General features: G+C 58.5%; 1 protein-coding gene across 1 annotated transcript; it reads left to right on the top strand.

Annotated features, from left to right (window-relative positions):
* The first annotated feature begins 411 nt into the window (after positions 1-411).
* On the top strand, positions 412-16,308 carry LOC117646174 (ATP-binding cassette sub-family G member 4-like). Its single transcript, XM_034386957.1, has 11 exons — positions 412-919; positions 11,257-11,374; positions 11,923-12,112; positions 12,185-12,330; positions 12,434-12,672; positions 12,750-12,857; positions 12,963-13,274; positions 13,661-13,761; positions 14,412-14,567; positions 14,748-14,983; positions 15,073-16,308. Exons 1-11 carry the CDS (start codon positions 733-735, stop codon positions 15,236-15,238), a joined length of 1,959 nt encoding a protein of 652 aa, XP_034242848.1. The 5' UTR covers positions 412-732; the 3' UTR covers positions 15,239-16,308.
* The last annotated feature ends 8,027 nt before the right edge of the window (positions 16,309-24,335 follow it).

The following is a 24,335-nucleotide window of genomic DNA, read 5'->3' as shown; positions in this document are numbered from 1 at the left end:
GGCCGCCCTTGACTGGCTTATCGAAGGCGGAGGGGCAGTCCGAGGGGCAGCCGGCAGGACAGCTCCGCCACCGTCTCGGCGAGGATGGCGAGCTCGGCGAAGGCACTTGGATGCACGCCGGGGATGTCGCGGGGGGAGAGGGGAGGGGATCGTCTTGGTGCGTCCCGTGGTCCCGACCCGTCCCGCTATCCAGCCCGCAGCCCGCAGCCCGCAGCCCGCAGCCCGCCGGCCCAAGCCCGGCCAGCCCCGCGCGCGGCCGGCATCCCGAGTCCCTGGGCCGGCGGCGCGCCGAGGCAAGGCGCGGCGAGGCGAGGGGAGGGGAGGGGAGGGGCACGGCAAGGGGCTCGGTGTCGCCGCGCCGCCGCGCTTAGGCCAAGCCGCGGCCCCTCTCCTCTACTCGATTCAGTTCTCACAGCCGGTCGGCCAGACGCACGCGGTCAGCATTCGGCCTGCCCTGCCCGGCGTAGCCTGGCGTAGCGTAGCCTGGCGTAGCCCGGCGTTGCCCCCGAGTCGCTTCTCCGGCCACACACCTCGCGGCTTCGCGCTTCGTATCGCCGAGGCTTCGCGGAACCGCGTCCCCGCGTTCTGGCCCTCCCTCCCCGTGGCCGTCCGCCCCCATGCGCCGGAAGTTCGAGCGCGTCTGCTTCAAGTTGGTCAAGTCGACCCTCAGCACGCTCCGCGGCTACCTGCACAAGTAGTGCCCCACGGCCCCCGCGGCCCCGCCCCGCAGCCATGGACACCGTCAGGCTGGCGTCGTCGCAGCAAGTGCAGGTGGTGCCGGCGGCCGCGTCCAGGGCCTCCCCTGTGGACGATGCGCCGCCCAACGCCAAGAAGTGCACCATCAGTAACCTGGTGAAGCGGCCGCCCGTCAACATCGAGTTCCACGACCTCAAGTTCACGACGCACACCTCGACTGGAGGTAAGCGGGCCGGCGGGCCGGCGTCGCGTCGTCGCGTCCACCGCGCACTTTCTCGCCGGTTTCACCTACACGGCTAATTTTATCGCTGCAGCGGCCTGACGGTGCAAAAAAGTTACGCGCTGGACGCTGGACGGACGGGCGCGGGTTCAAAGACTGGCGGTGGCGCACTGCCTCGGCGCCCGTTTCCCGTTTCCTAGGCGGGGCGCCCCACATCCGTCGAAGTAGGGTTTCCCTCCCCGAGTTATCGCTGGCAAATTGTGCCACGAAAAAAAAGGGTTACGTCCTCCACTGTTTTTGAGCGATAAAGCGGCCTAGGCCGGCCGGGCATGCGGCCGGGCCAGCACTGGCTGCACTTGGCGTCCCTCTCCCCCCGTTTGACAGTTCGAGACGTCCATCACGTGGACGCGGCTGCGCGGCGCGCCACAACACTCATGTGGGCCGAAAGCAAGGCGCCACAGGAAGGCGTTTTCGCGAGGACCACCAGATAGTCTAATCGAGGACTGGCGAAAAACAGCAGCGAGCCTGGTGTTCGTTGCCCGTTTACGGTTCCAATCGCGACGCGCCGATGTGTGGCGCGGCACCGCGTAAATAAAACGCATCCGTCCGCCATGTCGCTGTCGTGGTGCCTGCGGTGCCTTCGGCAGTGTCCCGAGTCAAGGCATGCAACAAAAAGCGAATGAAGCGGAACGGCTGACGTGCCTGTGTGTGGCCGCCCAATCGCCTATGTTGCACCATCATTTGTCCCCCAGCCTCTCAAGTTCAAGGTGTGGCCTTGAGCGCCTGTGAGGTAGGCCACCGGCGCGGCCCGCAACTCACCGATGTCAGACTGTGGCCTGCGTCGCATTACCATTACCATTACGGGCTACAGGGGCGGGTCGGGCCACCGTCTTCGCACTGGTGTACTGCGGGCCGGGTTGGTGCCCTACCTCGCAGGCGCCAAAGGTGCCACAGAGCGGGCTGTTGTTGCTCCTCCCGTAGATGGCTGGACCACGAATGATCGTATGCCTTCGGTCCTGGAATAGGAGGACGATCCCTAAGCCAGCAGCTCGGGTGGACGGCGGGCGTAGCGTTGTGGACGCCACTGTGTGTCCACAAACATGAGCGCCGTGGGGCTGGCGGAGGCAGCGGCGCCAAACTCCACAGCTTTTCATCGTTGTGTATTTGCACTAGCGCTTCTTCCGCACACGTGCGTGACTGTATACGTGCGACTTGTATAAACACTCGCAAGTTCCTGCCGAGCCATTCCTCCGTAATCCGGACAAAAAGCTCCGCGTTATGACTGCACGGCCAACGCAGTCACTTATGGCAGAGTGTTTCTCAGAAACGACATCAAACGAAACCAATTTATCGCGTCTATGATAGATTTGTACGGTGCAGCTGTGTCTTATTGACGGCGCTGTCCACTCGAGTCCTGTTGTGCGCGGTTGGGGCCGTGTTTGAGGACTGCAGAGTGTCCACTCGTGAGGCATGCCGTCGGCCCGCGGTGCGGAGACTGTGGAGTGCCGCATCGGTACGGAACGCTCGATTGCGGGGACAGTGTCAAGAGCGCGTGCGAGCTTAGCCAGTGGGCCTTCCCTCCTCCAACCGGTCGAGTCCCCAGGCCCCCATGCCCCACGCAGCCGACACCGCACTGTACGGAAAACGGCCGGACACGGAATTTTCCGTGCAAAGGACGCGTTTTCGCGACACACTATCTGCCTCGCTATCTGCCGGCCATCTCTCCTCTCGGCCGCTCGCGCGACCTCCGCGATGTCGTCCGCGATGTCGTCCTCGGAGGCTGCGAACGGGAGCAGCGGCGCAGGCGCAGTTGTTCCTCCACATATGAATTTCGCTTGGAATTTGCCGAGCTGCGCAGCGTTTTTCCTGATCTGCCAGATAGTAACAAGGCCAACAAATATAAAAAGAAATTCGCCCTGTCGCGAGCGGTCGCCAGCGAGCCAGCAGTACAAGGAAGGGGATCGTCTCCGTCGTGAGAACCTTTTTTACTGCGTCTTTTTTTTGCGGTGGGATTCTTTGGACCGTTTGGTAATAAGATCGAAAACGCCCAAACTGCCGCTGCTGCCCCAAACACGCATGGTGGCCTTCCGGTTGCTACACTGTATACGGCTCTAATGGTAGAGTACTTGCTCCGAGGATCATTTGGGGCCCAAGCTTTTTCAAGTCAAGATATGTCTCCTGGGGAATTGATACCCGCGGGACGGGCTGCGACGGGCTGTCACTGAGAAGACTAGTCACTTATCTGTGTCGCGGGCATTTGCAAGTGCGTCATACTTTCTTTCACGCATCGGGACATGTTTTCCGCAGCAGTTTACATGAGCTCCGCGGAGAACACGGATGGTCGGAACTTTTCCCGTGCCCGATTTCTCGCACAGTTTGCGTGCCAAACTTCGGAGGGTTTTTTTTTTTTTTTTTTTTTTTTGCAGTGCGGTGGTCTTGCAGGCCTTGCGACACTTTTTGGAAGGCCATCAGTATAATTTTATCAGAATTTTATTTCCAGTTTTATAAATTTTAACGGCATGTTTATCGAAGCTTGTGCGATCATGAAGAAGTTTTAAAAAGTTATAACTCAGCACTCCTCGTAAAACTTCACAATACCATTGCAAGGCTTATATAGGCCCTTGTTCTCATAAAAATACAAAAAGTCACATGTATAAATATGAAGAAAATTTCATAAGACTTTTTATACGAATTTATAAATGTTTATAAAACTCCCCAGCGACTTTATAAACTGATTCTTATCTGGGAGCAAAGTCCGGACTTTCAGCGAATTTGGTTGGCTGAACTGGCTGGGATCCGCCACACGTTAGTTGAACGTGTGCGAGAGAGACAGCGCATCTCCGGAGCTTCGGGAACGGCTCAGCGCCTTCTCGTCTGCTGGGATGAGATGGTCGCTTGGATAGGCGGACGGAGCGGCACCTCGCTTCCCCTCTCACCTACAGTGGAGCCGACGCTACGGCTCGTTCGATGGCAGAGGACCAGCAGAACCTGCCAATGGGTTGATGGTGGCTGGTCGCCCCCGAGTCAGCCAACTTAGACCGACGGTTGAATACCCAGCCAGTTTATCCAGCCAAATTCGCCTAAGTCCTGCCTCTGCTGCAAAGCCCTTACACTCACAGGGATTACATCCAGCCTCGGGACAGGTTCCCACACAGTCTGCAGAAGCAAAGAACGAACCGAGTAGCGTGCTGGAGTATGCTGGTTTGGTACTGTTGTAAGCGGGCAAAAAAAAGCCAATCAACATTTCGCTAATGGATAGCGTGTGCTCCCAGCTGCCCCAAGCTAGTTTGGCGCCAGGCGAATTCTGGATTTGAAAAACGACGAGCCTTCTCTGGCCTTGGCCGTGGCAGTGAGGGCTCGCCGTCCAGCCAGCTCCAACCAGAGCCAGACCGGCCGGCCCGGCCCGGCCCCGCCCGGCCCCTTAGCCCGGCTGGGTGGAGGCGCGTCGTCTCTTTGCTTTTTCCTGGACGCTTCAAAACTGGCGGCGAGCATTTTGCATTTTTACACACAGAACTTGTGGGGACGGGCGTCGAAGATTTTAAGAAATTCCCAGCGAATCTTTGTTGTGTGTTTATCAGGTCAGCTTTTGCGAAAGACTACTTGTCAGTGCTGTCGTCAGATATTATCCAGGTCAAATTGACCCCAGGCGCTGAGTCACATACACGGTTAAAAATCCCATTAGTTTGCAAAAAAAATTATGACAAGAAATTGGACAATATTTTTACAATACAAGAGGTGTGTTTAAAAAGGATCAATCGAGCTTGATCTATTTCATGTCGTGTATGACTTCATACATAAGAATGAGAAAACCTGTCGCGTCTAGAAACCAGTTGAAACTTCTTGGCTCGGTCTCGCAGCGCCATCTTTTTATCCCTTCACTAAAAATTTTCCGTTTTCAAATTTTCTATACATTTATATGCAACAATTCACGTGTACTCGATCTCCTCGGACGCCTCAGTTTGAAACGGAACCAATTTTATTTGTGTCTGAGTACTCTGCTGAAAATAATGATTTTTCCCTCTTGATTTCAATACATTGGTTGCACAATTCCCATACAGGAATAGAATTTATGGCTTTTTGCAGACACAAATATATTACTTTTCCTACACATTTTCGGCAAAACAATCTGGCAATTCCTGTAACGGAGCTCTAGTATTTTTTTAATGCATAGGAGATGTTTCTATATTCCACTGAACAGTAACATTCCGATTCTTTTTTAAAGTGTTGTTTCATGTTGGAAGGATGCTTTTTATTTGCTTTTCAGCCGGCAAAGTCGCCTCCACTAGAAGTGTGTACTTTGGTCCGGCGTGCTCGACAAGTTTTTTTCGGCGGTCTCGATGTTTTTGTTTTTCTTTGTCATGAAAATGCGCCCGATTTGTCACTGAACCGGCATCTTAATCTTTTAATTATTTCTTTTAAAATAAAACAAAGGAGCCGTCTGCCAAAACAAAACCCGAGCGATACTTCTGACTGTTTGAGATGAAGGGGGTTACTAAACTGTAATCAAGCCTGCGACGCGAGAGAGAAAGATGAAGGGAAACTGGTTGCGCTCATCTCTTTGCATGGAGATGCGGAAAAACATAAAAGAGATTGCGGTGCAGCCCTGTCGCTCACTCGGGCACTCTGCGGGCTGGCCGGGCCGACCGGGCCGGACGGGCAGGGCGGCCAACATGTCAGGTACAGGCCGGTCCTGGAGCGTTGGGCTTGCCTTGGCCTTGGGCCGAGTGGCAGTGACCTCACTCAAAGTCACTGCACTGGGATGCACTTCACGTTATTGTTGTCACTGGTGAAATTGAGCATGACGCTCGAAAACTTCACACTTGAAGTCAAGCGCGCATAAAGAAGAAATTCTATCATGCTTTTAGACAGGCGGGTGAGGAGTGGAATGGCTAAATAGACCTACTCCTAAGCCCGCCGATTACATGGGCGCTTAACCTTTTTCTTTCAGTTGTTTCTTTAAAGCAGTTGGCACCTCTAGGTTGTGGGAGGTGTCGGGCAGGTCGGTGCCGGGTGGCAACCGCGTCATCTTATTAGGGAGTCGGTGGGCTCGGCGCCGCAGGAAGCTCGCGTGAACCGGCGACGCGGCGACGCGGCCGAGCCACGCGTCCAAGCATGCCGTCACTACGGCCAGCGTGGAGCGAGCAACGCGAGTGCAAAGCGACAGAAACCAGGACAGCCAACGCCGTGCGGCCACCGCCGCCGCCGAGATCCCCAAACCGCCAAAACACTCGCAGCGCGGACGCTCGAAAAAATAGAAAAATAAAAAGACGAACGATAATCAATTTGTTATTTGGTTTGGCGAACCGGTTGTGTAAGTCTGGTCAGAACCTATAGTAAAATGGCGAATACCATCCGTCAGCGTCAGCTCTGATGGTAACAACAACTCAAGGGCTAAGTACAAGTTTTTCGCTTGAAGAAGACCTACTGAACGCTGACCGGAGCATTTATGATTTTCGATACAGCTGACAAAACTTGTTGCCGTCATGTTTTAAGGGGGAGTGCATTCCTCGTCCCCTCGGTTTGGGCCGCGTCGTGAAATTTGGCCGCAAAACGCGGCGTTGCTGCCGCCAGCTGCCGCCAGCTGGTCGGGTTTCGGGCTGATAAATGCAATGTCGTCGTCGCAGTGCCTTGGGGCTGACGGGCTGACCTTCCGGCCGGGCCGTGCGGGCCGTGTGGGCCGTGGCGGCGGCGCGTGGATGCACTGCTAGCACGCCCACGGCACCGCGAGGCGGCGCGAGGTCCACCCCATGCTCCGATAGCGGCAACAATCGCCAGACAAGTTCGGGGCCGACTGAGACGGACGGGCTCTTTTGACGCTGCTGCATCGTAGGAACTTCTAACTGCTTCAGAATGAGGAATCCATTGCGACGCTCATGCGTCTAACTCGATTCCGATTCAAGGAACATCGACATTGAGCTCAAAAAGGAAAGGTTGGAGTCGCTTCAACCTGCTCTGGCCTTGTGCCAGTGCAGTGCAAAAAGGGAGGGGGGCTGAGTGGCCGGCCCACCCCCCGGTGCCTGCATGGTGCCTGCATGGTGCCTGCATGGTGCCTGTTGATGCGGTCAGCGGCCGGAGCCGCCTTGGCGCGGCGTGCCTTGGCGAAGGAAGGTCGCCGCGTCTCTCCCGGGGGAGTGGGCAGACCAGAATCGGCGTCAGTTCATAAACAGCCGAAGGGCTGTCTTGCGCGTTATTCCGTGTTTCCCCGGAAAGGCTCGCTTCCTGTCTGCGTCCTCTCCGCCCCCATTGACCTTGTTGACGACGGCCCGCTTGAGTGCGGCGTTGACGCCCGTGTTCACATCCCGGCCACGTCCTGGCAGCGCGCCGGCAGTTCCTCCCGCGTAGGACGTCCGCGTCGCCTCGGCGTCGCCCGCCCGAAGGGGAGTGGCGGCGTCCTCGCGGCGCCCCGAATGCCAATCGCAATGTGAATCCCAACGTGAATCACGGGGCGTCGTCGCGCGGCTCGTCATTGCTATTCGCGTGGCGGTGCGCGGCCGGCGAGACCCTGCTGGCTGCTGACCGCTGTGCTCCGCGGACCCCACTGATAAGCACGGCGGCGTGCAAGTGTGTCACCAAGACCACGCCGACAGCGGCGGAGGCGGCGGCCTGGTCCTGGTCAAGTGCCCCGTCGTTAAGGTCGCGGTGGTGAATGGCTGGCCGGCGTGGCCGGCGTGGCGGTCCAGGTGCCGCATGCCAGGCCACCGATAGCGCTGCTGCACTGCAAGCGCTGCATTCTGCAGTGTGGGCTGCACCAGCCTAGTGCCCCCCCTCCCCCACGCCTGGTCCCGCCCCGGCCGGCCGATGAACTGGGGGACGCGATAAGGCGACAGTGGGTCACTTCACTTCCGTCTGTGCCGCCCTCGGGTACCTCCAGGCTGCCCATTAAAAAATGATGAAAAATGGATCTGAAGAGGCTGCTGGCCACTGCACTGGCCCGCGGTGCGTGGTGCGCGGCGCAGCACGCGCAAGTTTTATCTACCAATTTTTTCCCGCTGTTTTGTGTGCCGGGCGGCGGTCCGCGGCGGTCCGCCTCGCCTACGCGTTGGCCAGCAGCCCGACGCGAACGTGAAGCACCCGCCGTGCCGGCCACCGCGGCTAGCAGTGTCACTGTGCACACCACTGTAGGTCACGAGTTCGTCGCCGCGCCGTCTCAGTCTGAACAGCAGCGCACCGTCGTCCTGTCTCTCTCGCAATCGTGGAGCGTTCCAGACAGGCGCGAGAGAGACAGCGACGAAGCACACTGTTCGGAATGGTCAGACAACTGTCGGCCGCTGACTTGCGAGCGGCGCGGCCTGCAGGCTGACTGCACAGCGTTTGGCCGCGCCCGGCCGCGCCTGTAGGGAGGACGCCCCATTAGTGCGAGAGAGACCGCGACGAAATCGCTGTTCGGAATCTGTCGGCTGGCCGCTCACCTTGCGCGCCGACCACCGAGCATTCGCCGAGAACTTGGGGACGCGTACCGAGACGCGTACCGAGACGCGTACTCGCGTACACGCGTAAACTCGACGACGGGACGGGCCGGCCGCCCTGGACCACAGTCCCATTGCTCATTACGATGTGGGTCGCGGCGGGGCGCGGCGGGGCGGGGGGCGTGTGGGCTCCAGCGTCATACCAGCTGAATGCCTGCCCGATAGCCTTGCCTTGCCGCTGCTTGCCGTCTTGCCCGATGCAGCGAGAGCAGCAACAACAACGAATCGGCCGCCCGGCCCTGGGCCGCTGTGGCTGCCGCGCTGCCGCTCGCCGCGCTGCTGCACCGCTGCACAGTGGGCCAGAAGACCAGTGGGGGCGGCCAAGACTCTAGACGCGTTTTCAGCTCCAGAGTCGCTAAATGGGACGCGAACCGGACGTGTGACACCACCAATGGATTCCTCGTTCGGAGAGCAATCCATTGGTGGGATCACACGTTCGGTTCGAGGCCTGTTTAGCGACTCTGGAGCTCAAAACGCGTCGAGAGTTTTGGCCGCCTCCACCGGTCTTCTGGCCCACTGTGCGCTGCGCTGCCCCGCGGGGGGCGTGCGTAGAGAGTCTCAGGCGCGGCGCGGCGAGGCGTGGCTGGCGGCTGCAGCGGCTGCATCGGGCCAACGTCCAGCAGACGACGCGTGGCGCGCGGACAGGCGCTGCACTTTCCTCCCGCCACTTTGGCGACGACCTCGGTGCGGGGCCCTTCCACGACAGCGCGGGTCACCGCGGGGTCCAGGGCCTTGCAGGACGGTAGACGGGCTATTCCCAGCCTGCCATCTCGGCCCATCGGCCCACTGGTCGAACCGCGCTGCAGGCCGCCGACTGCAGTGGGGCGTAGGGAGCGTCGTGGGCGGCACCTCGGTGACGTCAGCGCGCGCTGACATTAGCCGCTTCGGCCAGAGCCTCCCGCGTTGTCGCCTCTCTCCCTGCGAGGCTCTAGAGGCGCGGCGCGCGGGGCGCCGCCATGGGCCTTGGCCTGCACGGCCAGCACGGCCTGCTCGACGAGCGGCGCGGTACTGTTCGACGCGGTGACGCACACGCCGCGCCGCGGCGGCGGGGCAGCGCCGAGGTCGGCCGAGGTCGGGCGGTTCGAGTTCGAATTGGTGAACTGGTAGCAGCACCCCGCGCACGTGGTTCGACGTCACAGCCTCCAACAGGCCTGGGCGGCCCGAGGCGAGGCGAGGCGAGGCGAGGCATGGCGCGTCACTAGATGATGTGATGTTAGAGCTCAACGAGTAACGAGCTGCTCCTCTCGGCCGACACGCCACCGCACGCCACCGCACGCCACACAGCCTAGCCGGCCTAGCCGCGCGGCCACGTGCTCGTAGAGGGCAACGCCCAGCCGGCCCAGCCGCAGGACTTCCCTGCTTAGCATACAGTCAAATCGCTCAGCGGCACCGTATTTTCTTTTTACTTGGTGTTTGCCTTTTTTTAGAGGGAAAGAAGTGGCAGTATTTGGCGGACGGTTTGTTTGCGCAGGCAATGCCGAGGCATTATCTTACCAACCACGCGGCCGAACGGAGGGACCGACCGACGGACAGACAGACAGACAGACAGACAGACAGACAGACAGACGCACAGAGTCGAACAGACAGACGGCAGCGCAACAGTAGCGAGTCCAGCAGTGCTGGACCACCACCGGCACTTATGCTCGGGAGCTGCGCAGCGCACCGCGCGCCCGCCCGCCGTCTCGGCTCTACAGACTGATTCCGAGAGTCGTTTCCGTCGCTCTGTCTCTGGGGCACTCACGCGGCGTCCCGTATGGGCACGACAGAGAGAGAACGACGAAAACGACTCTCGGACTCAGGCCGTTGGTATTCCGCGCATCCTCCGCGGTCCTCGTCGAGCCGCGGCCGGGAATGCTAATCCCTGGACGGGCCGCGATTGCGAACAGTGCTTACTCGCTCTGTCTCCCTCGCACTCATGGAGCGCTGCGTGGGGGTGCGAGAGAGCGCCAGGCGGCTGATTCCCAAACACCGCACCGTCTCTCTCGCCCCCCTGCGGGACGGCCCACGACAGAGACAGAGCGACGAAAGCGCCGTCCGGAGCGAGCCTGCAGTGTGCCTCGCCCCAGCCGGGAACCAATCACGGCGCGGCTGGCATGACTGCCGGCGATCGCTAGAGTCGCACGGGGCCCTCACACGGTACGGACCGGGCGGCGAGGCGAGCTCGGCCCAAGTCGGGGTTCCTGCTGCGGCTACAAGGCTGCGGCCAAGGCTGTGGCGCTGTGGCCCACTCAGCGGCAGCGACACGCGGTACCAATCCCCCGAAACCACAAAACGCGTCGCCGCGTCGCCGCGTCGCCACGCGGGACACAGACAGTCGCCATGCTAAGCACGCCCGCGTACAGTCACAGGGGAAACGACAGGAAAGGCGGGACCAGCGTCGCGCGTGGACTCGGGAAAAAAGTGGGATCGCAGTCGCAGAGTAATGGTGTTCCGATCCTAACAGAATGCCAATACGGGTCACTGTCAGTACACTGTCGCAGACTGAGCGATGGATGGCGCGTCAGTTCGAATGGCCCGATTGGCGGGACGACGCTCTCGAGTCCCGGCAGGGTTGCCACATGTCGGCAACTTGTCGAGACCAAAGTCCCGACAGTGGCTCGGGTTGGCAACCCTGCTGACGCTGGTGTATCGAAAGAATTTTCGCCTACTTGGTGGCAACATTGTGCGCGCCGGCAAGGGCAAGCCTAATAGGCTGTACGTCAATGTTAACCCAAACCAGTCACGTGTGTATTTTCTTCTGGGAGGTGAATGGGGGCGCGATCCCGTCGCGTTTTTGGCTCCGTCCAAACGGATAGGAAGGACATGACCTGACTCGCAGGGCTCGAACTTTCTGTTTCGGTCAGGTTGCTTTACGAATTGTCGTTCTGTTTGCAGAGCCGCGGAACATCCTCAACTCCATCTCGGGCCGCTTCCTGTCCGGGGAGCTGTCCTGCATCATCGGGCCGTCCGGCGCGGGCAAGACCACCCTCATGAACGTCCTCATCGGCTACCTGTGAGTGCGCGGACACAAAGGGCGCCGAAGGGCGTCGAGGCCGCGAGAGGTGGCGTACCTCGCAGGGGCTACTGCTCCACGACGGTGACTTGCGGAACGGCCGCCGTCGTGGACTCTAGCCCACTCTAGCCAGGCTGTTTACCGAACAATGCTTTCGTCGCTCTGTCTCTCTCGCACGCATGGGGCCTCCGGTTGAGGTGCGAGAGAGACAGAGCGGCGGCATCGCCGTGCTAAGAGCGGGTCACTGGCGGCGGCGGCGGCGCCAGCACGCCACGACGCCGACGTCGGGGTCCAGGCCATCCTGACGGCCGCTCCGCTTGGCTCCGCTTAGCTCAACTTCCTGAGGGAAAGTCCGCACCGCGTTATCGCTCGAAGCGACCCCTACACCGTAATCAGAAAAGGAACTGACGCGCCGCGGCGTCGCGGCCAAGCCTTGGCCAAGCGGGGAAGCTCACGGCCGCCATTTCGCACTGCGCTTTGTTTTCCAATTACCCTCGGCACTGGGGCGTGCTCGACGTGCTTGCTGACGGTGTCCTTGGCCTCCGCAGAAACTCGGGGCTGACGGGCACCATCCAGACCAACGGGCTGCCCCGCAACCTGCGCCTCTTCCACAAGCTCAGCTGCTACATCATGCAGGACGACCTGCTGCAGCCCAGGATCACCGCCCTCGAGGCCATGACCGTCGCCGCCGAGCTCAAGCTGGGCACCGAGGTGTCCAAGAGACAGAAGCAGCTCGCGGTGAGTATAGGCTGTTGGACGCGCGCTACCGACGGGGTTGACGTTGTTACTGACGGGGTCGTCTACCCGCAGGTGGACGAGATCATGGAAACGCTGGGGCTGACGCCGTGCAGGAACACCCGCACGGAAAGACTGTCCGGAGGGCAGAGGAAGCGGCTCGCGGTCGCGCTGGAGCTGGTCAACAACCCCCCGGTCATCTTCCTGGACGAGCCCACCACGTGAGTGCTTTCGGCGGCAGGCCACAGTGGTGGCGGCTTCCCCGCGCCGCCCTCAAGGTCAGCACAGGGATCACCCCGATGTGACAGAACGTTTTGGTTGCAGCGGCCTGGACATCGTGGCCATGAAGCACCTGGTGGAGGTGCTGCAGCTGCTGGCGCGCGGCGGCCGCACCGTGGTGGCCACCATCCACCAGCCATCCGCCTCGCTGTTCCAGCAGTTCGACCACGTGTACGTGCTGTGCGGCGGCAACTGCGTCTACCAGGGCGCCGCGCACCAGCTCGTCCCCTTCCTCGAGAGCAGCGACATGAACTGCCCCAAGCACTACAACCCCGCTGACTTCGGTGAGGATTCGCTTATTCCATTTTCTACTTTCCCCATGGCTGAATCTCAACGCTAAGCCTGTGTGTTGCCATTGCAGTGCTGGAGTGCTTAACGCCGGACAACGTCAAGACCATGACGGCCAACATCTCCAACGGCAAGCTCTGCAAGACCAGCAGCGAGCCCGCCAAGCACGTCTCGAGCTACCGTGAGTACAAGGCGACCCTGACGCGGGGTGCCCAGGGGTTTTCACTCCCGCGTGTTGTCACGCATCCCGCTGACCGTCGTCGTCTTCGTCGCCGTCGTGTTGCAGGCCAGGGAGGCTCGTCCAACAGCCTGATGGACGCGCACCACGCGCACGCCGCCGCCCTCACCGAGACCGAGTTCGCGACCACCTTCTGGACGCAGCTCATGGTGCTGTCCCGGAGGATGTTCGTGCAGAGCTGGCGCAACAAGATCGGGCTGGCCATCCAGATGATGCACGCCATCACCTCGGCCGTCTTCCTGGGCGGCATCTTCCTCAACGTCGGCGACAACGTCACCCGGCCCTTCGAGAACTTCAAGTTTTGCATCGGCGTCCTCGTGTACTTCATGTTCACCCACTTCATGGTCCCCATTCTATTGTGTAAGCTCCCCTTAACTTGTTTTAATTTTTCGTTTCTGTTTTTATTTTTGGTTTGAGTTTTGGTGGTATAAGTTGGTGCACAGTAAAAGTGCAACTGGTCGGCCGTTCGTTGAACCCGAGATGCACACATTTCCAGTCGAGTCTGCCAAATGAGCATTAACGATTCTTGGCAGACTGCGCGTAATGGGCCTTCTGCCTGGCCTTCTGCCTGGCCAGGCGCTTTGCACGCTTTGCATACGACAACGCTTTTCAATCCGCCTCCATTAAGTACTTGCGTTTAGCGCCTCGCGGCGTCACGGCGCATTTGCCAAGCAAACCCATTTTGTATTCTATTTTTTGATTCATCCTTTTATTTGTGAGAATAATGTGATTTCTTCTCGCTGCAGACCCGTCCGACCTGCTCATCATGAAGCGCGAGTTCTTCAACAGGTGGTACGGCCTCAAGTCGTACTACATCGCCCTGACCGTGTCAACGCTGCCCTACCAGGTGAGGATAACCGGTTGCCCCAATCAAGGCGAACCTCTCGACGCACGACGCTCGACGCCGGGCACTCTGCAATTACCGAAATTCGCATTCCCAGGGGTCGGGCCGTCAATGACGAGACACGGTTATGTTCGGATTTCGCATGTTTGCTTGCGGCTCAGACCAGTTTGGGCGGGTCCCGGCCACGTTTTCCGGCTTTACGCCTCAAACGGGACTCGAATCACGCTCAAGAGGCACCGCTGGGTGACCCTTGGGGAGTCTAGAGGCTGTCGAGTGCTTCATTTGAGTCCTGATGAGGACAGTGGGGGCAAGGTTTTTACCTAGTTACAGGTGCAAAGTGAGGCCTTTTGCCTGCCTTTTAGGCGGCTATCTTGGGGTGTCAACTGATACGTCAATTGCCCTTCCCGCTCTCCCACCTGGATCCGCACCTGAATGAGGTCTGCACAGGGGGAAGCAAAACCAGTCTCAAACTCTGTCGACCCTTGCGCCGCGGCCCGCGCACTGGCTTGACGTGGCTTGGCCAGGCTCGGCCAGCCTCGCAGGCACGTCCGCCCCTGCCGCGCCACCTCACGCGCAGTGCGCGCAGTGCACGCGGGTCAGGGTTGCCCTTGTTTGCCACAATAACAACACCTCGCTGTGTCGCGCTGTCGCAGTGGCTGTGCGGCGTGGTCTTCGCCACCATCTGCTACCTGCTGTCCGGCCAGCCCATGGTGTGGAGTCGCTACGCCTGGTTCCTGGGCACGAGCCTCGTCACCGGCATGTGCTCCGAGGGCTACGGCCTCGTCCTCGGCACCCTCTTCAGCGTCACGGTGAGTCTGCTGGCCGAGTCCCAATTTCGTCGCTCGGCCTCTCTCGCACTCATGGAGCGTCCCGCAGGCACCCGCAAGAGGGCGAGAGAGACACAGCGACGAAACCACACTGTTCGGAGTCAGACTACGGATGTGGTTCGCGAAGGCTTTTGTTTTGATCGGTGGACTCGTCTGTTTCAGAATGGCTCCACCATGGGCACGTTCTCGCTGGCGCCCATGCTGGTCCTGGCCGTGTACGGCATGGGCTACGGCAAGGAGGTGGAGCCCGTCTACGCCTACCTCATGCAGCTCAGCTACCTCCGCTTCGGCCTCGTGGGCATCGCGCTGTCGCTGTACTCCAACGACCGGCCGCCCATGCACTGCGACGAGAACAAGGTGCCCTACTGCCACTACAGCAACCCCAAGCTCCTGCTCAGGTGAGTGTCTCAACCTAACCTTTGCTGCAGCCAGCTTATCCTAAACTAGCAACCTTTTCTAAAGCCGCCGAACCTTGCTGCCTTTCCAGGGACCTGGGCATGGAGGGGCTCAGCAACCACGTGCAGATCCTCAACCTGCTGGTGTACCTGGTACTGTTCCGCGCGACGGCCTACCTGGCGCTGCGGTACCGCCTCACGGTGGGGCTGTCCGACCGGCTGCGCAACTACGTCCGAAAGATCCTGCGCCACAAGTAGAGCCACGCGCCAATTCTCATACTGTACATAACGAAACGTACCTGAAACGCCGCAGCGCGCCGGGTGAGCGGGCGACGGCCCGGCCTCGGCCCGGGCGCCGCGCGTCAAGAGATTCAGCGAAACGACGACGAGAACGTCCTGGAGTTCGAATCGAGTCCACAAACTACTCTGGAGTTGGAGGAGGGGGCGCGTTGTGCACTCCTGTGCGAGTGCTCCTGCACATTGGAAGCATTTGCACTCTTTCATGCAAATTTTCACAGGAATGTGCACGAAAGTAATCATACATATAGTGTTCGCGCAACAGCTGCTACGCAAGAGCTTCTACGCAAGTGTTTCTGTGCACAGCAGAAGCGCGTTTCCTTGTCTTCATGTCACTTCTCTGGCCTCTGGAATGCCTTCTTGAATGCCTTCTTTCTGGACCGACCAGTGCACTGCAGTGTGTCTGTGTGCACACATGTGCGCGTGGTGGTATCGGTGCTGGTGGCGAAGAACTGGACGGACTTCTTGCCCATCCCGCCCGGACGACTTGTGATATGTTATTGCCGACGAATAACCCTGCACGATAAGTATTTATTTCCCCTTGTTTTGATGACCCGTTGGTGAGAGAGTTCTTCCTCCCGCTCTGTGTGTCGACTACGCTAAAATTCTCTCTGAGTGCCTGTAAGTGAATCCATGTCATGTGTGTATGCGTGTGTGTTTGTGTGTGTGTGGTAATGTGTGTCTATAATTATCAGAACGAATGAGATCGTCAGAATAAGTGGAAGCCATAATTGTCATATTTTAAGTTTGTGTGATACCATCTGTGATTAAGTGTAATGCAAAGAGCAAATCCATGCTGCCCGGTGATGTTTCTCGCATGATTATTCAATTGTAAAAATTAAAATGTAAAAAAAATACAAGCATTTGCTCAGCGAAGAAATGAACCGTGTCGGGTGCCCGAGAGGAGACAGGGTGTAAAGAAAAGTAATGAGGTCGCCTCATGTAAATATAGTTAATATGATGTCCTGCTCAATCTAGCCTCGTAGACTTCAAATAGTTGTAATTTATGAATAAATTCAAGTTTTTCTTCATTGATTTACTTTTATTAAATCTTCCATTCATTATATCCACTATTCCTTCATCCCACTGATTTATGCATCTATCCGTTCATCTTTCTGTTCATGTACTCATTCATTTTCTACTCGCGCAGTCATTTTCCATTCATTCATTTATTCAGTCATCCACTCATTCATTCATCCATTTGTCCACTCGACCATTCTTTCATTTTGGAGCTTGAGCGCCTTGCACACTCAGCCCACGCCGCTCAAATGCCCGATGGGTTGCCTACCTCCCCGATGCTGCCCGACAGCTCTCCTCGCTGGCCAACTGGCTGCCGGTTGGGTGGCCTGACCGCGAGGCGCAGGAACGCCCGGTCGGGGAACGTGCTCCCGACGAACGACGCCCGCATCGGAATATTGTTCCAGCTAGATTTTCATCGACAGTGGCCGGCCAGTTTCGGACTTGCACAAGAGCAGGGAGGATTCTGTAGAATTCTCTGAACAAGTTCGTCAAAAATAAAAACTTCTTCTAAAGCGTTTGATTTTGAAGCGCATAGCTTAAGGGTGTATATTTTCGTCGGTAAAATGGACACATTGAATCTTAGGAAGTGCAGACCACTCTGCCACTTACTCGTGGATGCGAGAGAGACAGACCGACGGGGCACCGCTACCGTGCCGAATACTCGCCCTGCTGGCCCTGCAGCCTACAGTGGGCTAGGTCGGCGCCCCACGCGGCCCCACGCCCCCCGGCTGGGCTGCCGGCGCGGCACGTGGCGCGGCGCAGTGCAAGGGAGGGGCGTGGGGCGGCGTGGCGCCGCGCGGGGCGTCCCTGCCGACCGTCCGTGCAGCGGCAAGGCGAGCACGGCGAGCACGCAGTCGCGGACGGACCGCCGCGGCATCGGCAGGCCAGTGCGCTCGTCCGCGTCCCCGCGAGTGACCGCCGCGTCTCGCCGCGTCTCGCTGCCCGTCGAGGCCTCCGCCGCGGCCGACACGCCCCGCCCCGCCCGCTCGGTGCGCGGAGCATGTGCTGGAGAAAGTGATCCCGGTGCGTTAGCGCTGCGTTAGCGCCACCGGCGGCCCCGCGCCATGGCGCCCTACTGGTCACCGGGCTCCGCCGCCCCGGGTGCCGCGGGTCGCGCGCGCCGCGCCTCCTCGGCGGGGTCCTCGTCCGGCGTCACCGCGGCGCTGCTGGGCCGCAAGACGTCCTCGGCGGGCGAGGCGTACCACCGCGTCGTCACGGGCACCTCCTCGTCGACGCGCAACCCGCTTTACGGCATGCACGGTGCGATGCACGGCCTCGGCCTCGCCGACAGTGTGGCGGGCTCGGCCTCGGACGACACCTCCGCGTCGTCGGCCTCGGCCTCGCGGCACTACGTCGACCCCTGGGACCTGGAGAACTTCATGTACCTGAAGCGGCACTGGGCGGCCGAGGACGCGGAGGGCGAGTCGTCGTCGACGCCGGCCCTGGAGACGGCCGCCCAGTCCGACTTCTACTACGTGGGCCCCGGCCTCAACGGCGAGGTGGAGCTGGACGTGGTGGACATTCCCGCGTACCGGCCCGACTCGGTGCTGCTGGCCGACGAGCCGCTCAGCCTGTCCGTGGCGCACGGCGGCCACGCGCTGCTCAACGCCGTGGAGGAGGAGAGCTTCTTCAACGAGCGCTACGACCCCTCTCGCCACCACCGCCTGGACCGGCTGGTGCGGCGCAGCCACTCGGCCGCGGCCACCTACCTGCACCAGCACCGCGAGGAGCCGCGCGCCGCCAGCGCCGCGGCCGCCGCCAACATGGTGGCCGTCTCCGCGGTCGGCGCCCCCATGCAGCGCGGCGCCCACGCCGCCTACAGCGGCCGCCGCCGCAGCGTGGCCTGCGCGCCGCGCTACTACCGCACGCCCATCACCGGCGGGGGTGAGTTCCTAGCTCCAAGTTCCACGGGGCCGCGATCCATCGCAGCGGGAGACTTGAACGCACACGCACTCCGGCCCATAAAACCTCGCAGAACCTTCAACGGCCGATCGCAGCGACGAAACCTTTCCGCTCGAACGCACCATGCCGCCGAATCCCTGTCGCTCGATTGGATTCTTAATTGAAAGCATCCCTTTCCCCCGCCGCCTCGCCCTCGCTGCGTCCGTTTTCACTCCGACGACTCCGGCCGCAGTCTTGTCGTTGACGGACTGGATGTCTGGTGGGGCTGGCCCTCGGCCTGGCCGCGGCGGAGCGGGCTCGGTCACCTGGTCTAGTCGGTCGGGTTGTCACCGCGCTGCCGCCACTCCGTCGCTCTGTCTCTCTCGCAGCCCTGGCGGTACGACGTCCCTCGAGTGCGAGAGAGACAGAGCGACGCAGCCACTCTTCAGAATCGGTCCGCTGAAACCGGAAGTGAACGTCGCGCCACTGCTTTCCTCCGCCCTTCGCGACCATCGACCATTGCAGTGCGGCGGGGCGGCGATCGGCGTGAATCGCGCCGTGGGCGTGGCGTGGCGCGGCGTGGCGCGGCGTGGCGGTGGGGGCGTCGCGTCCAGCGCGCCAAAAGACGCGTTAGTCCCGCCAGCCAACTGCTTCCCCCCCCCCCCCACCCCTCTGTCTACCCTCGGGGCAACAGCCCAGCAATAGCAATAGAAGTAATGGCAGGCCTCGCGCCGCTGTGAGACAGTGCCGTGTGTGTTTCCGGCCTGGAGAAAGGACTGCCGACTGCAGAGAGAGACACAGAGGCCGCCAGCGGTCTCATTCCGAACACTGCTTCGTCGCTCTGTCTCTCTCGCACCCCTCCGGGCCGCCCCATGGGTGCGACAGAGACAGAGCGACGGAACGACTCTTTGGGAACGGGGCGGCGCCGTTCCGCGTTTTGATTGGTGCTTGAGGATCATTGATCTGGGCTGTAAGCCGCAATGCCTCGCAGCCTCGCACGCTGCAGCCACACACTCAGCCACTCCAGGGCAGGTTTCACTCCTTACTCGGACGACATGACAACGGCCGGAGCAGAGCAGAGAGCACGGCGGTAAGAAAGGTTAAGTCAAATCGACCGTTAATTTGGTTGATTTTCTAGGCAAACAACTTTTTCATTGAGAGGGTATACCCTTCATCGCCAAAGGAACTAAAACTAATATTTTTGTCGATTTGGCTTTACTTTTTTATAAAACACTGCGCGTCCGAACACGTTTGGACATTGCATTCCTTTCATCGCGCTTTTGGTTTTTGTTTTTTTCATTCGGTGAAATGGAAAGTGAGACACCGTTGCGTGGGCGCTACACACTTGGGTGCCCCCGAGAACCAATATAGCGGCGCAGCGATTCAGTAATCTCCGGAACTCGCCGAGAAAAAAAGAAAAGAAACGACTATTATGTATCAAAGCTCCCTCTAAAAGGGAAACGCCGCCGACTGCACTTCACCCCACTTCACTATTGACTAGGATCCGGTGTTTCTGCCATTATCTGCGGTCGCCGATGTGTATGAACATCGCTTTTTGGTCAAACCTGAGCCAACCCACCTCTGTATTCACTACCGGAAATGAAATGGCCCTAAGGAAACTGTTACGATATAGGGGATTCGAACGCGAGGCCTCGGATTTCGTGATCGGCAACTAGAGCTCCTCGACCACAGCGGTTCATACTGCTGCCGCCGTCGAAGGGCTGGCTCAGTGGGTGGGTGGTAGCAAGGGGCACGCAACTCAAGATAATCATTGCACCTCTAGTTGGTAATCAGTGAAATAATCAACATCATCCAATGAAAGGACAATCATACTTTCGGGGATTCAATCACTTTTGACCATTTTTGCGAGACCATTGCTCCCAAACTATCAGCGGTCAAAGCCTTCCCGACGCGGGGCATGAAAGAGTAGGGTCTTCAGAATAGTAAGGCGTCGAGGGAGGCCTTTGACCGCAACTAAATTGGATGCAGTGACCGCTCAAAGTCAGCAAAAACGGTGATTTTCTGACATTCATTTACTTTTTGACCATTTTGGCGAGACCACTGCTCCCAAACTATCAGCGGTCAAAGCCTTCCCGAGGCGGGGCATGAAAGAGTAGGGTCTTCAGAATAGTAAGGCGTCGAGGGAGGCCTTTGACCGCAACTAAATTGCATGCAGTGACCACTCAAAGTCAGCAAAAACGGTGATTTTCTGAAATTCATTCACTTTTTGACCATTTTTGCGAGACCACTGCTCCCAAACTATCAGCGGTCAAAGCCTTCCCGAGGCGGGGCATGAAAGAGTAAGGTCTTCAGAATAGTAAGGCGTCGAGGGAGGCCTTTGACCGCAACTAAATTGGATGCAGTGACCACTCAAAGTCAGCAAAAACGGTGATTTTCTGAAATTCATTCACTTTTTGACCATTTTTGCGAGACCACTGCTCCCAAACTATCAGCGGTCAAAGCCTTCCCGAGGCGGGGCATGAAAGAGTAGGGTCTTCAGAACAGTAAGGCGTCGAGGAAGGCCTATGACCGCAACTAAATTTGACGCAGTGGCTGCCCAAAGTCACCAATGTTGAATTTCCGACACTTTAACAGCTTTCCGAGGTCGGCGCTCAAATAATCCCCAATATTTCCCAATAATCAACATAATAACCTCTTATAATCAGTGATAAATAATAAAATAATCAAAAGAAATCACATGTAATCATACTCTGAATATACCAGTGTACATGAAAATCTTAGGTTGGTTGCCCCTTGGGTGCTAGTGGGTGCCCGTCGTGCTACTCAGACGAGTCTCCTGCTCGAGGCGTGGCGAGGCGAGGCTGCTTGCCGATTCCCCCGGCGTGTCTCGAGCGTTGTATTGTTGCTTGCACGCTCAAAGTGCGGACTGCGGCGCGTGAAGCTATGCGCGGCCAAGGGGGCCGAGAGACGAGACGTGTCTGGCACACTCACTGCGTTGCGGCCGGCGGCCGGGTTGCGCCTTAACAGCAGTCAACCACTGCCACTCCAGCAGGCCGATTCCGAAGACACTCGCTCTGTCTCTCTCGCACTCCCACGGGACTCCCCTGGAGTGCGACAGAGACAAAGAGACGGAACGCTGCTTTCAGGAGCAGCCATGCAGGAGGCCAGTCGGAGCTCGAAGCGGTGCCGCGAGTGATTGGGCGCGTTGCACCCACCGCCTTGCGAGGAAACCGATCGACTGCTGCCGCCTCTGGACGGCGTGACGCGGCGTGGCGTTCGGGTGGCGCGGAAGCACGCAGCTCCAAAGGCGGGGCGGGGAGAGGCAAGAGGAGAGGCGCGTGGGCGGAGAGGAATGCATTAATTGATCGGATCGCGAATTGCCGCTGTTGGGCCGCGAGAGCGCTCTTGTTGCTGGCTCGCTGGCTGCCTTCTCCCGCGCGCGCCAACCGCAATCCGACACTACGAGACACGCGCACGCACGCGCCGCGCCACGCATTCGCATTGGGGTTCCGACACGCCGCGATGATAATTCACCTTCAGAGCGGAGCAGTGCTGCACAGGGGGCCAGGCCGGGCCGCCACTGCCAGAGGTGCACCGATCGGATCGGTTATGCAGTGCAGCGCAGGACTTTCGCTTGTGGGCGTGGCGGGGCGTGGCGGGGCGTGGCGGGGCGGGGCGGGGCGGGCGTGGTGGTACGCCGAGTGCATCGGCCTGTCGGAGCGAAACGCCGCGTTTGTCATACACGGCGCGAGCCTCGCCTGCCAGCCTACCCTATGGGAATGCGAATACTGTTCGTGTGCACTCTAAAAAATAATGGCATTTGTACTGCACCGTCGTATGGTAAAAGTACCAACTTCGGTATGGGAAACGACAATCCTATACGTGATTTGGAAAATTCCTATGCTTTTCGTTCTTTTGCCAATGCGGTGTAGTAACAATCCGAACCGAGTATAGGAATTTAATTTCCTATATTCGTGATCGGTTTTTTGCCACACTTTTTAGTAGAAATCCTATTACTTCAGGCCGTTGTATAGTGCTTTTCCTACAACGAATTAGTAAGAATCCCAAACATTTCTGAAAAATCTTTTTTAGGAGAGAGGGGAACAAAATGGATATTCAATATTGATAACAGGCTGCATAAGGACAAAGGCGGCAAAACTGCCCAGAGAAAAGTAAACAAAAGCTCATGTGGTGTCAAACCGTTGTATAGAAATTGGCACTACACGATTGGTTAACACAGTTATTTTGTGTCTTGTTATTATCGCATATGGTTTTAGATTATTTCGACTTCTTCAGTAAAACTTGAAATGGGTCAGTCTCTGAAAATCGCGGCAACTCTGAGAACTATTTATGTAAATGAGCCATGGTTTTAAATCCTTGCGGAATTTTACGTGATATTATCATGAGACTGAAAGTAAACGTAGCGCTCCAAAGCATTCTGACATCGTCTATTATTAGGTTACCTTGTAAAACGTGAACTGTGGGCAAAGGTATGGCCCACTGTCAGCCGCCTGGCGCCAGGTTTCACAAACCTGCCGCTAGGTGGCGCTTGGAGCGCCGTGCCCGTTCACCAATAAGTATTTCCGATTTATGTTACTTAAGTGAATAATTTTTGACAATTATATCATCTGTTGCCTAAGTAAGTGTCAGCCCTAGCCGTTGGCTTCCAGTTTTGAACAAAATATTACACTATAGTAGAGAAAAACGCATTTCCATGTTGCCACTCGCTGTCGACTGCGGTCGGCCATTAGGTTGGGTGCACGCAAGATCTTCTTCGTCTCCAAGCGATCCATCTCATTTATGAGAGTCTAGGACAGGGTTGAGCTGTGTTTTGAGTTTGAGGTCACATCTGCTGAAGTCCTCACAACTTCATTTTTGACATGCCATCCCGAGAGAAATGGTGCGATGTTCTCCCGAGTGATGTCCAACAATCCACGAAATAAGCATTCCTATACTAGAATAGGAGATTCACCACCTCACGTAACGAAAACATTCCACAATTCGTATGGGATTTTTACCATGCGGTGTAGTATTTTTCCCCACACCCTAATATAGTAGAAACCCAACAACACGTATAGGATTTTTGCCATATCGACATATGGTAAAATTACCATGTCCTGTGTGGGAAAAATCCTATACCGAATAGGTTAAATGCGTCCGATACTTTTATAGGATTTCTACCACAAATTTTTTTAGAGTGTGTGTGTGTGTGTGTGTGTGTGTGTCAAATTATGCGTGTGTGAGTGGAATTGCAGCGGAAAAGCAGTCGAGAGAGGCACGCGGAGCGAAAATGATTTTTCTTCCCTGATGCAACTTGCGCGAAGGCCGACGGCGGTGGCGGGAGTCGAACCCCCGTCCCGCCGAACCCGAGCCAGCCAGGAGCAGAGAGAGCAGTGATTGTGAGCGGGGCTGCTCTCGCGGAACCAGTTGAACCGCAGTGTCTTTGAACTGCGTCGAACGCCGAAGCGGTTTCTCAAGCAGTGTCGCCGCCCCACGCCGCCCCACGCCGCCCCACGCCGCCCCACGCCGCCCCACGCCGCCCCACGCCGCCACGCCGCCGGTACGGAACCGCACAGGCCGCCAATTTCAGCAGGCTGGGCGAGCGGTATGGAAAGCGGAAGCGATAAGGTGGCGCTGCGGCGGTGCGTCGCGTGGCGAAGGTGCGCCGCGTCGCCGAAACAGGTGCACCGTGGCGGATCCGGCGCCAGCGGCGTGGAGATGGGGCGGCAAGGAGACCCCCCTCCCCTCCCCCTTGCCCTTGTCCAGGACCTTAAGGCACCGGCTGCAGGGAGAAACCACGAATGTAGGTCTTCTTCTTTCCCCCTCCCCCTCTCAGTCGCTGTTTCTGTCGCGGACCGGACACCGTCGTGCTCTTTCTGCCGCCGGACCAGAACCGCCAGAACCACGTGCCCGACGGGGACAGCGGCGCGGCGGAGACGCACTGAGACGCACCGGCGGCGAGCGCACATCCATTCTCAGGAAGGGGCAGGGCGCATTGAATCGGACTTTTCTCATTTTGCCTACATTAAGACGCGTCACAAGGTAAAAGGAGGCTGGATTTTCGACGGCGTGGCGAGCCCGCTAGTGCGAGAGAGGCGGGTAGACGATAGCACGATGTGCGAAATCAGTCTGCTGCCGGCAGATCGCGACGCGCGATGCGCGAGAAAGAGACAGAAAGAGACGAAAAGGAAAGTGC

The sequence above is a fragment of the Thrips palmi genome, unplaced genomic scaffold (genome assembly GCF_012932325.1).
Source record: "Thrips palmi isolate BJ-2018 unplaced genomic scaffold, TpBJ-2018v1 HiC_scaffold_19, whole genome shotgun sequence".
NCBI lineage: Eukaryota > Metazoa > Arthropoda > Insecta > Thysanoptera > Thripidae > Thrips > Thrips palmi.
This window is presented reverse-complemented; position numbering and strand designations above follow the sequence as displayed.

Excerpts from the sequence above, each read along its gene's own strand:
- LOC117646174 (XM_034386957.1), top strand. The coding sequence starts at position 733 with ATGGACACCGTCAGGCTGGCGTCGTCGCAGCAAGTGCAGGTGGTGCCG. Across the intron at positions 11,375-11,922 it reads AACGTCCTCATCGGCTACCT|AAACTCGGGGCTGACGGGCA; the intron begins GTGAGTGCGCGG and ends TGGCCTCCGCAG. Across the intron at positions 12,858-12,962 it reads CAAGCACGTCTCGAGCTACC|GCCAGGGAGGCTCGTCCAAC; the intron begins GTGAGTACAAGG and ends GTCGTGTTGCAG.